The sequence below is a fragment of the Polyodon spathula genome, unplaced genomic scaffold (genome assembly GCF_017654505.1).
Source record: "Polyodon spathula isolate WHYD16114869_AA unplaced genomic scaffold, ASM1765450v1 scaffolds_3646, whole genome shotgun sequence".
NCBI lineage: Eukaryota > Metazoa > Chordata > Actinopteri > Acipenseriformes > Polyodontidae > Polyodon > Polyodon spathula.
This window is the reverse complement of record NW_024475106.1, coordinates 1-19,207: the sequence shown is the minus strand read 5'-3', so window position 1 is coordinate 19,207 and position 19,207 is coordinate 1. Positions and strand designations below refer to the sequence as shown.

General features: G+C 37.2%; 1 protein-coding gene across 1 annotated transcript; it reads right to left on the bottom strand.

The window, feature by feature from the left end:
* Positions 1 to 12,895: 12,895 nt before the first annotated feature.
* LOC121312135 (prefoldin subunit 4-like) lies at positions 12,896 to 16,264 on the bottom strand. Its single transcript, XM_041244129.1, has 4 exons — positions 16,164 to 16,264; positions 15,354 to 15,461; positions 14,893 to 15,036; positions 12,896 to 13,446 (listed from the first exon to the last, which is right to left on the bottom strand). Exons 1-4 carry the CDS (start codon positions 16,188 to 16,190, stop codon positions 13,315 to 13,317), a joined length of 411 nt encoding a protein of 136 aa, XP_041100063.1. The 5' UTR covers positions 16,191 to 16,264; the 3' UTR covers positions 12,896 to 13,314.
* Between the last annotated feature and the right edge of the window lie 2,943 nt (positions 16,265 to 19,207).

Sequence of the window (19,207 nt, the reverse complement as noted above, 5' to 3'; positions counted from 1 at the left end):
ATCTGGTGAAAAGAGGCCTTTGACTTAACAGGGAACCAAACTCACCCGTTGATCCTCAGATCTGTAAGAGGGTTGAAGCAGTGAGACGACGTTCAAATTGGAAATTCCAAATTAAGTTAAAAAGTAAAGGTAATCTGATCAAAAGCTGACACAAAAAATAAACCAAATCTGCAGTATCTTTAAGAGAACACTGTGGGCTCTATTCACAAAGCTTTACTACTAATAATAATAATATCACGACACAGAAACCATAGACTCAGTGAAGGGGATTGCCAGCCTGACCTGGGAACAGAAACCATAGACTCAGTTTAGAGGATTGCCAGCTGTGGCCAGTCCCACCTGAGGTAGTGCGCCTTGGTGTCCCAGCTGTCTCAAAGGCAAAGATAGCAGGGAAATTTGGTAAAACTGCCTTGGAGACCCATCAGGAATGCCACCATTGCAGCCTCTTGATGCCATCTCATAAAAATGCAGATATGTATCCACTTAGGCAGCTGGAACTAAACTGAACTGGTGGGCTTAAGGCCCCTGTATTTATACTACTATTTATATTACTGGAAAGTTCTAGAAGTTACTCCAAGTTTACTCAGCACTGAATCTATCTGGAATGTTCTGGAAAATAGGTACATTTCAAAATATCACGGTCCTGGTCACAAAAGCAAAGTTTGTGGGGAATAATAGCCATTTTCTATACTTTTGAGGCATAAGCAATTAGGAAATAACACTTACTACCTAGGAACAAAAATTGTGTTACATAATGATTATTCATGATAATTAAATCTCTCCAAGCAAATAACTATTTTATATAGTTTTCATTTTACATGCAAGGCTTCTGGCAGATATCAGCAGTATTTGACTTCTCTGATTATATTAGTATATTCTCGTATTTAAAAAAAAAATGTAATTCATTCACTAGTTCTCTATTTATACATCAACATCACAGTACGAATTACCCTTTTTCTTAATATTTTAGTTCTAAGCATGTCATATTTTTGGTCACATGTCTTACACAGCTGCATTATAACACCTTTTTGACAGGTCACGTCTTAACTAATTTCAGTGCAACACAACTGTTACTGACTCAAGAATCACTTAGCATGCACTCTGTTCCTTCCACTGTGCTTGGATATTAGAATCTCAGAGATGGATCTTGTCAGAGCAAATCATTTTTTTTCTTGTGTTTTTTTTTAAAAATCCACAAGTGTATGGTATCCATTTAGTTATGGTATGTTTTATTTTGCCTAGGGCTAAAAAGACAGAGCTATATTCTGGAGAAAAGATCACACTTTGTTTTAGGCTTTTTCCCTAAGCTACTCCATAAAAAAATCTTTCATATTAAATGAAGTACAATCCTTTATTTTTATATATTAAAATTGAGACCAAGGCCTTTTTTGCAAGAGTGTCCTGGCAAGGTGACCAGAAGCAGACAGCAGTAATTTCATGCTCTGTACTCTGTGCTGTGTGGGATTCTTGTGCACTGTATTCAAACCTAGTAATATACATAGGTCAATAAATCCCTCCTGGAAACCCCAGCTTAATTATTTTTAAATTGCGTCAGTATTTAGATTTATTTAGATCATTGAACCAGACGTCCCTGTATTTTCTGAATGTGTTAAATGTGTCTATTGTAGATACCACAATCATGTTCGATAATTACAAAGCAGTAACAAGATGTTACACTGTATGGGCGTACCCCTGAAATTATATCCTGTTTGACAGGTCTACAGCTGTGACCAAAAGTTTTGCATAACCTATGAGTGTTAGGGACTGAGACACACACACACACACACACACATATATATATATGAACATGAACAAGGATTGCTGATAGTGTGCTACGGGTTTATTTGGAACTGGAATCTACGTTTATTTAACTGATTTTGTCTGCAAAGTTACTCGTGCACATTGTAACCAGCTGTGTGTTTCTGCATTGCTAATAAATTTTGCTGCAGAGGTTATCCCAGAGTAGTTAAACAATGCATGATGCTTGTAATCGATGTATCTCCTTGGGGCTTCTCCGACTGAGTTATCAGGTCCCTAAATCATATTAGGGTAACAGCGATGAAAGGAAACATGTGTTACATTTACTAAAATACAAATAATAATACAAATGGTTTTAAAAGGACAAATTCCCATTGGGTTTATTTTTATTTTAGATTTATTTATTTTTGTAAGGTATAACAATGCAGGACATCCGCTATAGGATCGTTACCTTTATTAAAAACGTGCACATATTAATCTATCAATTAATCAACTAATAATGCCCATAAATTAACCATTCAAAATGTTTAATCGATATATATTATTAATCGTATATATATATGTAGCTAATATATATTAAATATATATGATATATTTATATTGTGAGCCAGCTCACAAGTTTACCACCAGGAGTCGTTCATGGCAGGCTTGGTATGAGCCCACAAAGGTTGCCAGTAATGATCAGATGGACCTGTGGGCAGCATACATACCTGCCATGATGTCAGGGTGTTAACGGACCAACAGGCTGCAGGTGTGGTTAGGTAGGCAATTAGGGTTTGACTATTGTTAGACTATCATTGGCCTTAATTGGCACCACAGCCTGTAGCAGCCAAATGCCTGGCTGTTAAAAGGGAGCATGTGCCGCTAGTCTGGGGGGTTGTTTGTTATGTTTTCCTGCCTGCCTGCGAACTTCTAAGAATTATCTACAATAAGATAGTTATATATAAGAAGTTAATGGGATAACGTGGTGGTCCTTTGCATCTGCAATTCCCTGTTCTCTGCAGGGGCTATGAGGAACGGCCTGTCCGCTGCTGAGATTCGCAAAGGGACTGGACTGCAGAATAAGGGTAGGAGAAGGGTTCCTAAAGAAGAAACCAAACAAGCTAGGAGAAACCCAAAACCCAGGTGGAATTACCTATTCACCAACTGGACGGGGTTATTGGTCCGGTTGGTTTACATCAGCAATTTTGCTTTGGTGGTTTGGTTTTTGTTTGAAACCTTGTTTGAACTGTTTACTTTCTTTTGGACATTGCAATATAAGAGCCAGTTGTATAGAACACTGGAATAAAGACTTACTTTGTTTTGGAAACTACTGTCTGTTTTCTTCGTGTGCACCTACCCGCTCACAATATATATATATATAAGTAATCGGTCGCTTTTCCGCGCTAACCGTTTATCAGCCACGATCAACCTCTTCAGCAACATTAGCTTATTATTGAACAGAGAAAATTCGTTCAGATATAGTAGATAAGGTCACTAACTTACCAAAGTTTTCGTACACTGTTGTATGTGCTCTGTGTGCTACTATTAGCGGTAGTATCACTTGAGCTGTTCAGTGTGTTGACTTACTATGTAAATAAATCCTGTTCGTCTGTGGGGTGTATCAACTTTAATCTCTGTCTCGATCTCCTGCCTGTCACTCAGCAGTGAATGGACACACCCACATGGCAGACTGTTACCCTGTCACAAGCATTAATACCCTCTCTCTCTCTAAACATGGGATTTAGAGGAGCTCCCTAATAAAAGCCGAATCTCAAAACAGAAATTGTGTGAATATAGTAATTGTTACAGCTGTGAATGTTATTTATAACAGGATTCATTTGACTTCTTTTTACATATCTGCCCTTACTCTGGTCCCACCTCAGTCAGATATGCAACGGGTTACTATATATGCAGTGCATATAGAAATTCTACACCCCCTTCAATTTTTTTTCACATTTTGTTGTGTCAGTGCCTCAGAGTTTCATGCATTTAAATGAGGATTTTTTTCTACTTATCTACACACCATACTCCACACTGTAAAGGGGAAAAGTTTTTATTGAGAAAAAAATTATATATTAAAATACAAAACTGAAAGATCATAATTGGATAAGTCTCCACCCCCCTGAGTTAATACTTGGTGGAAGCTCCTTTGGCAACAATTATAGCTTGTGAGTCTGTTGGGATAGGTCTCTACCAACTTTGCACACCTAGATTTGGCAATATTTGCCCATTTTTTTTTACAAAACTGTTCAACCTCTGTCAAGTTCCTTGGGGAACGTTGATGGACAGCAATCTTCAAGTTATGCCACAAATTTTCGATTGAATGTTAGGTCGGGGCTCTAACTCTGTCACTCAAGAACATCTACCTTTTTGTTCCTTACCCACTCCAGTGTAGCTTTGGCTGTGTGCTTTGGGTCGTTGTCATGCTGAAAGGTGAACTTCTTTCCCAGTCTCAGCTTTCTAAAAGGTATTGACAGTGTTGACCCAAGGGACTTTTTCAGCCTGAAAAAAGAAACAAGGACCAGGGGTCACAAATGGAGTTTAGAAAAAGAGGCATTCAGAACAGAAAATAGGAGACACTTTTTTACACAGAGAATTGTGAGGGTCTGGAATCAACTCCCCAGTAATGTTGTTGAAGCTGACACCCTGGGATCCTTCAAGAAGCTGCTTGATGAGATTTTGGGATCAATAAGCTACTAACAACCAAACGAGCAAGATGGGCCGAATGGCCTCCTCTCGTTTGTAAACTTTATGTTCTTATGTTCTTGCAGAGGGCAGCAGGTTTTCCTCAAAGACTTCTCTGTACTTTGCTCCATTCATTTTCCCTTCTATCCTGACAAGTGCCCCAGTCCCTGCCGATGAGAAACATCCCCATAACATGATGCTGCCACCACCATGCTTCACAGTAGGGATGGTGTTTTTGGGTGATGTGCTGTGTTGGGTTTGAGCCAAACATAACGCTTACCGTTTAGGCCAAAAAGTTCTATTTCAGTTTCATCAACCACAAAACATTTTGCCACATGGCTACAGAATTTCCCGAGTGTTTTTTTACATACTTCAAACGGAATTCAAGGTGGGCTTTCGTGAGTAATGTTTTCTATCATTCTAAAATTATTATATATATATATATATATATACACACATACATACATATACACACACACACTATTTTAAAACACTGAAACTCAAAATCAATTATTGTAAGGTGACATTGGTTTTATGTTGGGAAATATTTTTAAAAATAAAAAACTGAAATATCTTGCTTGCATAAGTATTCAATCCCCTGTGCTGTGGAAGCTCCCAGTTTGCACCGATGAAAGAAATTGTGTTAACGAGGACACAATTACCTTACCATTGGCCTCCACCTGTGAACCATTACAGTTGCTGTCACATTTTCTGGATAAAAACCCCACTGTTGAAGGATCATTGGTAAGGCTGTGAATCTGAAGGAAAATTAAGATCAAAGAGCATTCTACAGAAGTTAGAGATAAAGTAATACCAATGCATAGATTAGGGAAAGGGTACAAAATAATATCCAAGTGTTTGGATATCCCAGTGAGCACAGTTGGATCAATAATCAGGAAGTGGAAGCTGCATCACACCACCCAGGCACTGCCAAGAAAAGGCCGTCCTTCAAAACTCAACGCTCAAACAAGGAGACTTGTGAGAGAAGCCACAGAGAGGCCAACAATTGCTTTGAAGGAGCTACAGAGTTCAGTAGCTGGGAGTGGAGTAATGGTGCACCAGTCAACCATATCAAGAGCTCTGCATAACATTGGCCTGTATGGGAGGGTGGCAAGAAAGAAACCATTACTCAAAAAGTAACATCTGAAAGCACGTCTGGAGTTTGCCAGAAAGCATGAGAGTGACCCAGCTGCAATGTGGGAAAAGGTTTTGTGGTCAGATGAGACCAAGATAGAGCTTTTTGGCCAAAACTGAAAGTGTTATGTGTGGCGCAAACCTAACACTGCCCATGCCTCAAGACACACCATCCCTACAGTGAAGTATGGTGGTGGCAGCATCATACTGTGAGGATGCTTCTCATCAGCAGGGACTGGGCATCTTGTTACTCTTGAAGGAAGAATGGATGGAGCAAAATATATTTGAAAATACTGCAAGAGAAGCTGCTTCAGTCTGCTAAAAAACTGAAGCTTGGGAGGAAATTCACCTTTCAGTAGGACAATGATCCCAAGCACAAGGCCAAAGCAACACTGGAGTGGCTCAAGAACAAAAAGGTGACTGTCCTACAGAGGCCCAATCAAAGTCCTGATCTCAATCCCATTGAGAATCTGTGGCACTATTTGAAAATTGCGGTCCACAAGCGTCGTCCAACCAACCTGAACAACCTGGAGCAAATCTACCAAGAAGAATGGGCCAAAATCACTCCGACACTGTGTACCAAATGTCTACCAAATATTAATGTGTGGGGGTTGAATACTTATGCAAGCAAGATATTTCAGTTTTTTATTTTTCTTAAACATATTTCCCAACATAAAACCAATGTCACCTTACAATAATTGATTTTGAGTTTAAGTTTTTATAAATAAAATATCGAACAGAACGAAATTTCAATGTACCATTTGTAATTCAGTAATATGAGAAAATTGGTCAGGGGTCTGAATACTTTTGCAAGGCACTATATATATATACTATATATATATATATATATATATACTATTATATTATATATACACACACACACACTGTATATATAGGTGTTGTGCTAATCCTCTGCACTGGAAGAAACAAGGGGTTTATCTGTGCAGCTCTAAGACATGGCCTGGTGTCCTGGTGATAACAGTACAATTTCATGTATCAAAACACATAATTGCATAAGGCAGGTCTAAATCAAGAATATTAAATCCATAATGCATAGGTGCCACATGTAACATATACTTTTGTGTAAATGGCTTATGCTTCACTCGAATGAAGGGCAAGACAGAGAGACTTTGTTAGATGGCTGATAATATATGCTCAGTTTACAGGTGCTTCTATGTAAATCAGGAATTGGAGGAATAATTAAAAACTGGTCACGTATCCATCAAGAAACAAAAAAATACAAATCTTGTAGACCTGCCCCGTCAAATCAATGTGTGAGCCCTCACCCTGTTGACAGTGTTGTGGCAAGATATTGAATAACTGTGGAATAAAAATTGATGAAGTGAATGTGACACATCTCAGACTTTAAAAAAAAAAATATTTGAAATGAGACATTTAACTGTGCAAGGAAAAGAGAAGCAGTGCTGAAAGCAATGATATAGACAAATTGATTTTAAACCCTTAGCAGCAATCATTGAGAAACCCTAGTGCTGATCTAGGGAGTGCTCTACCCTCTCAGTACAATTCTAACGAAGAAAGCCACAGCCAGAGAATTTTATCACTGCCATTAATAAGTGATTAGATAGTGAATTATTTCTTATCTTCAGATCCCTCAGGACTCAGCGAGGAGGCTTTTGCTCACTTTGCAAGTTTTAGATTTGTCTTTAATTATCAGGCAGCTCCAGCCTAGGTCATCATGGTTGTTTTGTAAAACGTCCATTCAATTTACTCACTAATTGAATAAACCAGTGGAATGAATGCAGAGCACTTGGAACTGCTGGTGCCATGGCAGGCACAAACTAAAGCCTGATGAACAGTTTAGCTTTGTTTATTTGGCAGGAATCGTGATGTTCTGGGCAACGGACTGAAATACACTCTGGAGCTGGAGTGATTTTTGCTGTTGCATTCCAGCAGTGTCTGGTACGTTTAAATCAAACACCCTCAGGCTATTTTAACAAACAAGCACGGTACAGCGATATCCTTTCCAGGAACTGCTGAATGATGAATTTTACATGGGCAGTCCCAAGTCTCTCGAGGTGTTCATGTTAAATACAATATTATAACATACATGCTGATAGTCACTCAGATCAGAGCAGGGCATCCTGGGCCTCTCTCCTTGAGTGGGTGAAAAATCAGCTTTCACCTTGCACAGCAAGTTCGCTGCATTTTTCTTTATTTATTTAAATATATATTACAGTAGTTGAATAAAAACAAATAAACAGTGTAGCTTATTTGAATGCAACATCGTCTATCATTTAATTTAAACTATCAAAAAGTCTTTAGAAAAAATAGAAAAGGGTGTGTGTGGGGCAGGGGTCACAGACCAAACATACTCTGTCGGGCTGATGCATTCAATGTTATATTCCACACCAAGGCACGATCATTTAACATAACTGGTAACATGTGAATGGATGGCTACTGAATCAGTTAAACTTCTTTGATGGTCATTTGGAAACCAGGGCTAGGCGCAGGGCTAGTGCAAGCTTCCAACCCTTCCAACTGTTAACCTAGATTACAATGTTTCCTGGAATTGCTCACCCTTTACTGTGCTGAATATAGTTACTACAAAGAGTCTGATACAGTAATTTATATTCTGGTATTCAAGTCCAAGAACAACCTACATTTTAAAAACCTGACCACACAAAGTCATTGCAAGAAGAGGATTATGAAATTAAGAGGGAATTAGTGCCTTCCAAATCATTTAGCTCCATAAAACAAATACAAAACAAGCACAAGTAAGAAAGCATTCTGTTTATACGCCAGCATAATCGTGCTACAGGATATGCTTTGGTATGTGGTAGGCCTGTCAAAACTATTTTCCCTCTGCCTGAAACTCATTAGATGTAGGTATTGTTACTAAGGAGAATGCACATCTGAAATATATGTTGAATCTGTTTGTCTTCATTTATCAGGCTGGAAAATGTCACAATGTATCTTCCCAAGTTGGGCACAACAATTATTTTATTATTATTTGTTGATTTAGCAGAAACCTTTATCCAAGGCGACTTACAGAGAGAGTAGGGTGTTTGAACTATGCCTCTGCTGCAGTCACTTACAACGAAAGATGGAGCACAAGGAGGTTAAGTGACTTGCTCAGGGTCACACAATGTGTCAGTGAGGTGGGATTTGAACCTGGGACCTCCTGGTTACAAGCCCGTTTCGTCAACCACCGGACCACAGCCTCCTGCATGAGCAAAGACACATTAACAAGTTTTACAAAAAGAAGATTAAGTAATCCTAAAAAAATATTGTGAATCAGAAATAATGTTAATTTTGAACTAATACAATTATATAAGGAACTTCAAATCTCCAATTTCTTATAAGCTGCACCACTGAAAAAGTCAAATTAAGCAAATTATTAGTTCAATTAAGTAAGAGCTCAGTTGGAACAAAAACCAGCAAGGCATTGGTCCCCCAGGACCAGGATTGAGAACCACTGCTACCTAAATAGTGTGTCATCAACACTGGTTGACTGATATTCATTAGGAGAATCAGAAAATAAACATTTTGTTGCCTAAAGAAAAAAAAAATCCACCTAATGTTGGTAATTAGCGCTTACCAGAGTCTGTGAATCAAGTCGAGAAACTAATACAACAAGTATGACCACAAACACGCCTACTGCCAAAGCTTGCAACAGAGGCTCCTAGCTCTGGCCCCAGTTTTATGTTCCAGTTTTATTCCAGCCAGGTCCCAAAGAAGTTAATTGACTTGTTCAATAACTAAATTAGGACCTGGTTAGAAATAATATCTGGAGTGGAATAGATCTTGAGGTTGGGTTCACAATGTAAGACTGTCAGTTCTATCACACATGAACAGTTTTTGTAGAAGACATGTACTGACATTACATAACAATGTGACCAAATAACCATAAGGCAAGGGTACACAACTCTGCACAGGTTAATACCTGAATAGAGGTGTAACTGATTAAATACAGCAATTAGGGGAATGGTTGTAACAAATATCTGGGTTTGCAGTGACGGATTGCCCTCTGGTCACACATTTTACTTCTTCAAATAAACACTTTAGACACAGGATACCAGGAAATGCCGTATCATGTGTTTATTATTTACAATAAAAAGAAAATAAACAAAACAAAACCTAACCCAATCTCGGGCCATATCTACACAAATGTTTCCATAACTAATAACAAGGCAGGCTAAGCCTGTTACCTCGTCACCAAAATCAAACCGTAATCCAAATACCTTTTCCAATAGTTTGTTTTCCCATTTCACACTATTCACAATAACAATCAGCTCTCTTTCTCTTCATCCAAGCTCCTACCATCCCCCTCCACATCCTTTTAAACTTAACTAATTAATCCACTAATTACTCCATTGACTAAACCTGGCATTGGTTCCTGACTCCAGTAACCTCTACTGGGTCCTAATTCCCCCCATGTATGGTCTCATCTAAACGAGATGTAATTACTTTGTTTGCCATCCAGTTAGTTTGCATTGTCTTTCCATTTTTACTTGACCAATCCCTTATAATATGTATTTCAATGTATTTTTACACTAGTCCTTTAATCTTATGCTTGATGATTTGGTATTTGTGCTTTACAGTGCTCTCAACCTGTGTATGGATACCTGGAACAATTCCTGGACAAGAGAGAGATGAAAGACAATCAGTCACCAGAGACCCTATGAAGACAGCGTTCAAGAAACATCTGAGAGACTTTTAAATATTTTGTTGCTCTGAAGGGCTCAGTAATTCAAAATCAGTAAAAAGCTTTTGCTTTGGCAGCTGTAGACTAGGCTACATTTTTGCTTCGACCCATTTATAATTAAGCAGTGTATTAAGACCTGAATGGTTCAATTAAACAATTAAGAACATGAGTGGAACAATGACCAGGGCCCATTACTTCATAATGGCTATGGCACCATTAAAACTATTATTTAATCCAGACCCTTTACAATATTCAGCCACTGGTTTAAATCATTCAAAGAAGGGGTTTAAGTGAAAAACAAAGACCTAACCGGGCATGCAAGTGTATTGTTGTCTTTAAAAGCAAGCTTGTTCCTATTTGTTAATATTTAATAGTGGTAGTATTTCAATCTGTGACTGTTTAGATTGAATTGATCCAGAGACAGTTGTATAATGTGGCATGTTCACTGCTGTTGACGGAAGAGCTAAAAACAGCTCAACATGGTCATGGTAAACTGAAGGAATTCATTAAATCTAAAATAAAAGAGAAGCAGAGGGAGACAAGGATTATAGATAACTGCTCAATAACTGCATATTCCCATGAGTGAATGTTTTACGACAGATAGTCGCTGTCATTGAGGAGGTCATTGCATAGCATTGAAGTGCTGTGTGCCGTCAATTATCTTTACGCCAAAGTCCCAAATCTTCAAATTAGAAGGAATACCTTTGATCAGTTAAAAAAAAAAAGTGAATATGCCGAAGTAGGTTCCCTACTCTGATCAGTTTCAGGTTCTTGTGCTGAAAATGTTTTATTTCATTTATTTTATTTTGTAGCACGTTACCCTACATGTACACTGCCTGGTCCCTTTATTAGTATCTTTCATTGGGTTGAGACACTGGTTGCCTTGAATGGTAACCTATTAATGGAAACCCAAACATCCTCAGCTTCTGAAATTTGGCAAGAAAATAATAATACTCTTGATGGTTAGATTATAAAGAGTACTAGAAATCTAAAAACCGAGGGCACTGAGTTTTGTACATTATGGACCACATAGATTCCACTTAACAGCTACACAATAAGTGGGATAATGCAAATGAAACACTTTGAAGAAAAAGGTTTCAATTTGTGTATTTGGTATTAGCCGACTCACCAAGGGACCGAGGGACATTTAGTTTTGAAATGTCAACTTCATCTTGAAGCCGCTGGCAAACAGACTGAAAGCACTGTAGCAGCATTGCTATTTCCTCTGAGATAAATGCGCTGGTGGCCTCTCTGGCTGAAAGCGACATCCAGGATATTAAAGCAGCTTAGAATTCAGTGCTCAAGGCATTTTCCAAATGAAAAATCTAAATCTATTGCAGGCATACTGTCTCTTTCTGATAGGAACATGTGAGACTGCAGCACACTGGGTTCAAACTCAGCCTGAAGGTTCTATTTGTTTTTCCCTTAAAGATTAATAACAACATTATTTACTTTTACTACAGACTCCCAAATACACCTTTGCATACCATGGCAAATATGCCATTATTGATTACCTTTATAAGAAGTGTATTAATGTAAGCACAACCTAAGGATATACAATTAATAATGTCTCCAGTGTGTCTCCTATATAGCAATTGCTTGTTTCTGTGCATAGGTTCCTATACAACATACTCAATTATAAACCTCAGATTCTCACAGCAAACAGGTTGAGTAGAGCTGTCATTATCTCACAAGTAGATGTCCTCTAAAAGCAAAAATAACTTTATAAACGGTTCGCTAAATAAGCGAACCAGACAAAAATATAACTTCGAAATATTTAATGTTTAGTTTATAGAGCATTAATATCTTCTGCAAGGGTCATTACTTGTAGATAATTGACTTTCTTCCATTATGTGCTCACACCTAACTGCATCTGCAGTCAATTATCTAGCAGGTAATGACATCTGCATCCTCTCTGGGGGAACTAGCTACCGGGGAACTTCAGGACAACTCAGTCTCCCACTACCTTCTACCAACTCAAGACCCACCTGTTTAACTGCACCTGTAGATCTCTTGCTCTACGCCTCCTACTATTTACTGGACTTGCCTGACTTCAGGACCACGTTACTGGATCCTCAGCTAATGTATTATTGCACTACTATATCATTGTAGATATAACTTGTTGCATCCTATATTGTATTCTTTTGGTACTGTATTATTGCACTTACTGTAAACTATACTTTATTTAAATATTAATCTTGCATTGTAATTGTGTACTGCCCTGTAACACATATGTAAGTCACCTTGGATAAAGGCGTCTGCCTAATTAATAATAAACTAATGCATTCTGTAATTAACTCTGTTCATCATTTGAAATTACTGTATCCCAATTAAACGACATAAATAGTATTGGGAAGAACCATCTGAAAGTTATACTCCATTTAAGCAGAAATCCTGACTATCAGTATCCCAATTAGGCGCGTCGACTGCATTTCAATGCTGATTATTAAACCTTCATGGAAAAGTCAGATTGTACACACTAGAAGTAGTAGTCAAAACCCATGACTTTAAATACAATTTAAAATGAATTTAAAAAAAAAATCTTTGAAAAATATTCAATCTAAATATTGTTGCCCTTTTACTCTAAATGAATCCAGTTGAGACTTTCATAATTAAGAAGATATAACAGAATAAACAAAAATACAAATAAGGTTCACAAAAACAGGTTTGTAAGTTCATACATTTTATCAAACTATCAAGCAGTGTTGGATTTTACATTTATACCTGTTGCATATTAATATGTATGAATTAGAAATGTGAAAAGAACCAAACCCAAAATGGTAAACTACTTAAAGACCTTTATTTGAATTTATTTTGCTTACTAACAAGTACACCAGTTACCATCGCTGTGTACTCTGTAGCGTACGTGCAACGAAATAAATAACGAAGCACGTAACCGCAACAAAAAAATTAAATAATAAAACAAATAACATGGTTGAAACTTTTTTTTTTTTTTTTGCAAGGTCTTGCTATCCACACTAAGAAAAAAAGTCATTTGTGATTGAAGAAATGGCTGTATTTTTTTTTCCTTTTTTTGCATGAAAAGTTCAATTCTGACAGGAACGTAAGTCTATGATACAGCAGGGACTTCAACTCTCATCTGCTTCAAGGTTTATATTATTTCCAAATTTGGCATAGAGTTGAACTTTCAAATCAGCCAACACTTGCAGTATGGCCGCGACTCTGCCCTCGTAAACTTTGATCTCGTCTTTTAGCGATTCCTGTGGAAAACAACATTGAAATTGTCAGTAATACAGCAGGAGAAAGAAATTCATCTTTTTATTTTAAAAACAACTTACTGTTCAAAACCACGTTCTGAATCAAGCTACAGTCAGAACTAGACCAGCTTACTGTAATTCTATTGTTTCAATAACTACATAATGAAGAAGTAATGGATAAACTAAAAACACACTATTTCAATCATATTAGCTACAGCATTTTGCCCCCCACCCTTCTTCAGACAGCATGGTAGAAATAGCTGGGGGTATTGATGCTGTTGTTTAGGTTTGAATGTAGAACACAACAGATGAATGTTCTAAGAACACTGTCATCTTTTTTATTTCTTGTGCCCCGTTATTTTACCCAAAACTCCCCACAAAAGCTCGGGAGAACTGAAGGGTTAGGGTTGGATTCGTGGGCATCCTCCGACCCCACTGCCAAGTCAGTCGCTGCTTTAGACCCAGGGACTCGACAGTGCATTTCAGTTTTTCTTGTTAAAAATTATAACATTTTATACCGTGCCATAAAAACATACATACTTAACAACAAAAAAGTGAAAATGCTTGATACAGCATTGTCTTCGAATTCTTAAAAAATTATGACCAGTGCATAAATCCCCCAACTGGCATTATAGCTTGTGACCAGGATGGCTTGCAGTGGTGACGTCAGACCCGGAAGAACACAGACTCCAAAATAAGGACTGGCTGGTGAAAACTGAGCCGTGGCGCTCAGTATATTTATTAAATGATAAAGCAAACAAAAGATTTAAACAAAACACACAACACTAAAAGTAAAGGCCGCGTTGGCCAAACAAACAGACAGACAAAACATAAAACGGACGTGGATGAACCCAACAAACAAGTACCGTGCTGGCACTTCCAGCATGCTGTAGCAATTGCTATTTTATTTTAAATTAACTCTCCTCTCTCACTTCTCCACTCGAACACACAACCCCGAGTGAGTGCTTTGTGCATCTATATACAATTGTGCCGGGATTCAATTACCAATTAATTATTCACTTGAATCCTAGCACGTGAACTAATCTGTGTACTCCTGTGCTCACATATCAATACCCACTTAAATATGCACGTGGCGTGAGTTGTGTCATCCTTGTGTCTAAATACAAATGACACTTTATAACACTTGCCACACAGCTCTACTTTATTCTGGACCTGAGCTTATTATAACCCCATCTTTCACTTTATAGAGTAGACACCGATACTGATGTGATACAGCCATCTGAAACATGTTTTTGCTTGTATCTTCTATCAGATGGCTATGACATCACATCAAAATTAGCTATAATGATTAATTTTTCTTCAAAAAAATACATAGATGCAGTCTGACTTTCACCTGCCTGTGTTGAGACGTCAGTAAGCCCATGCTGATATCAGCTGCACCATACTGTACATACAATAATATTAAAGCACAAAACGTGACCGGTTTACCTTGGCACCTTCTAACATGTCTTGCGTCTTCTCTTGAGAATGGCTAATAAAGACATCTCCTATCTGATAGGGGATAGCTACTGAATCCTCATCATCTAACATCATGATGTCATCACTAGCATCCTCCAAGTTCTGCAAAGATTTCTGTAAAGGAGTAGTGAGATAATTAGCAATATAAGTGTACAGAAAATGGATAATATGAATATAAACAGCTTCTTTTAACCAAATAAATTGTATGCTGATTTAAGAAACAATAAAGGGCAGTATTTTCTCTCAGTCAAGTATCTGGCTACTGTGTAAATGTGTTCTTCAGACATTTGTAAGTGAATGTGCAGAGGAACAAAAAGCTGCTGAAGTCTAAAATGTCACAGGCATCCGGCAAATTAAACAAGGCATTAAAGGAAAAAATAACCTAATATCTCGTGCTACTTGGGAGGCATTTGTGTGCGTGTACCAATTACCTTTTTTGCTTCTATTTCATCTTTAAGTTCAGACATCCGATTTGTATTTCTTGCAAACTTGTTTATCTTCTGCTGATCTTCAAAGGTCACATTAACATCTTCGACTGACTGAAATAAACAGGGAGAATATAAATGTGTAAGTCAGTGAAATTAATAGACCACAGCAAGGGGAAACAATATTAGTTTTCCATTAGATTTTGAATTACTTGGAATTTGATGCGCAGTGCTTATTTTATAATGTTAAAAATGTATCCTGAGCACCTACAAAGCTTGGAGCACTTTGTGCTTTAAGTAGGCATCTTAAACAGCTTCTAAAAAGACTCCTGCATTTTACCATGTGTGGCTCTGTGTTACTTTTCTCTTACTATTTTAAATTAACTGCATGTGTGGCCTAGTCACCAACTCAATTAGACAATCACTAATCTGCCTATTTTCAGTTACAGTGGTTTGATTTCACATGCACAACAGAAGTAATGAGGTGTTGTAATAAACGTGCACACTGCTGCATAACATCCACACGCACGTCTACTGTACACTGACTTGCTAAGTGTAATAATATCTGTGTTAAATAAAATGCAAAAAGCACCAATCCATGTTTTACTGAAATTTGGAAAATATATTAAAGCTCTGAAAATGCGCCGGCGTCTCAACCGTCACACCCAACAACCCGAACCGCAATATAGTCGCATACTTAAACATTAAGACTAGACTATTAACAAGCATTTTAATTTGAAATATTTTGTTTTTAAAATGTATACAATTCTGGAAGAAACACAGAATATCGCTGTTACTCTCTCAACAAATACTCACCACTGTACCTTTCATAGTGGCTGCCATTGTGACAGACTAATCCATTCCTCAACTAACATAATTATAATTCATTGACGTGTGTATTAAAGTGCATACGTGGCCACTATTGTTTGATATTTATAAAGTATATTTTAACATAGTAAACGTTCAAAACAATAAATGTTTCCTTTTAAGATGTTTTTAGGTTTTTTTTTTTTTTTTTTTTGAGATTTATGTGCAATAAATGGTACGTTCCATTTAAAGGGAATGTAAACCTCGTGGGAGGCTTTTAGCTTTGCCGACAAAAATCGATTGTGTATTTACCAGTCACGCCTGTAGGTGGCACATTCTCCTTAAAAGTGAGAACTGCAGTATGACAATACAGTATAATACAGTAGTTTCTGGTGTTTAAACTGATAATTTACTTAACTAGACTTTTTTTTTTTTTTTATTGTTTTCAGCTATTAAACAGTTGCAGATTTGAAGTTAGAGATTACATTTTATGAGTAATTTTAAAAAGGGTCTAATTATGCAAATTATCAGTTCAATTAAGGGTCTACATGAGAGTTGGTTGGAATGAAAACCAGCAGACACAGGGGTCCCCAAGGACCAGGATTGAGAAGCACTAACTGTGGAGAAACGTTTATTAAATTCTATTCAGATTGTACATACTTGAGTAAAGTGGCTGAACTCTGGAGTGCATCACCAGTACCAGTACCAGCAATGCGAGCAGGAGAGCGTTGCTCAGTGTCTAAAATGCTGCATTGTAACAGTAATGCTGTTTAAAAAATAGACACCAGGTCAACATGTAGCACATTAGTTACCAAAACACCCCTTATGCTTAATTTCAACTATTTTTTTCCCCACTATGCCAGGTACAAGTATATTTGGTTCTCACAGTTACACAGTGGAAAACAGATTCAAAAGAAGGAGACAAATTGTGTCCCCGTAATTTTGGGGGGAAAACTGAACGATCTCCCCTTGTAAAGTAGAGTGCACTGGACAAAAGACACAACTTCTGAACTATTGCCTTATATTATTTCATTACATTACTCCACTGTGCATTATTCCCAATAATAATGTCAAAAGAAGCTCATTTTAACGTGACTTTTGGTATTGTCTTCAGTACCAGTTCAGGCACAGGTGATAAAGTGCAGGAAAAATCCATTGGAATGACCTGAATGAAAAAAAAAAGGTTTCTGATCAATGAACTGATTTGGTGAAGACAAACAGGGTGAACAGATAAAAACAACCTTGGTTACGGTCAAACAGTTTAAACGAGAGGAAAACATTGCCTACGTAAATGCATGAATGAGGCCTCTCGATTCAGAATATGCACAGCATGTTTTACCCTAGGAATACATTCTAATCATGGCACCATGCTATCTCTGTAATTATGTAATGTTAACAGCACATGTAAAGTGTGCTGTTGTTTGCCACAGAGCAATTCAACCATGGCAGGTGTACGGCAGGCACCATTTTTTTTTTTTTTTTTTTTAATGTATATGTTTTATTCTGATGTTTTGATTAGATTCAAACAAAGAACCACAGAGTATATTTTAAAGGCATAAACCTGAACAGAAAACATTGTCTTCATAACAGCTGCATACCAGGTGAGTCTGGTTACAGCAAACCAACATTTTTAAGATGTGATATTTGAAACCTGCAGAAAGCAACATTTTCCCTGACACACAACCCCTCTTAAAGGATTATATCTTTTGAGCTTATAAAAGTTTCCAAGTGTAATTTTGTAGTTTTTCCATGCTTTTCCCATGGCTATACAATGTTATTTACATAAGTAATTATGTTTAGATACGAACATGTGACTGGTATCATTATAAACGACAATTTAATAGATTCTGGGGTCTATGCTTTACAATGCTTTACTGTGCTTTCACTGTCCCTTATTATGCTTTGCTATGCTTTTACTGTGGGTAACTTTGGTTTTAACTGTGCTTCACAATGCTTGCTCCAAATCCATTGCCATTGCTGGCAATGCTGTGGTCTGTATAAGCTGATAAACTTCTATATCAATTACTACACTTTGACTCCAATACAAAGTTAAAATAAAACAACCAGAACAATAATAACTTAATAATAAAATAGTTCTGGATATAAAATATTTTGTTTATGTATTAATTCACAATAAGGCAATTTGAACAGTTAATTATCCATTCAGGTTTTTGTTTTTTTTTTAAGACGATACATCAATAAAAAACAATCCTTATTTTGCTTCCACACAGAATAGGTACAGAGTTAAGTTTTGTGGCATTTACTCTACTTGTAGTCTTAACAGTCTGCAACCAAGTTTTAAATGATTCTTCAACAGTATTTAAGTAACGATTGGTAATCTCTAAGAGTATAAAATAATCATAGTTGCATATTGTCCACTAATACTGTTAACCGTGCACTGCCTAGTTTGACTGCTAATGTACTTATGAGTGGCAGTACTAGGCAGTACACATTAGAGGGCGCACCAAACAGTCAAAGTCGAGCAGTCGAATAGAAAGTGACTGTCAGCCTAAGAAACTGGTAGTTGACTACTCTCACATCACATGATGTTATCAGTGTCATCATGTGATGTATCCTTATAAAATATTCTAAATATTTGAATGAGCAAGACATCTCACAAGTAGAACGGCACCCCAAAATGTTCTTTTTTTCTAGGTAAGCAGTACATCTGGGGATGGTGAGTTTGTTGCTGGATAACTCCATTCAGACTACTTGCTTACTAAATATCTTGGTATACCTGAATAGAAAATCACCCCTCTTTAAAATATGTAAGAGATTTTAATGAGCTGTCTGTCCCACAATTGCTGTTGTCCCCAAATATGATCCAATGAGGAATGACTGGGTGCGACATTTTCTCTTCATTTTACCCTTAAATAGTTTTCTGGCTGCCAAGGACAACATTACACTGAATATCGTACCCGACTGGTCAGTCACAAGCTCACAAAAAGCCTTTTTCGGGTAAAATATAGAACAAATGTTCCACCCAGTCATTCAGCATTGTTAGTAAATTACTCAACTTGTGAGACGGCTTCCTCATTAAAATATTCAAATTT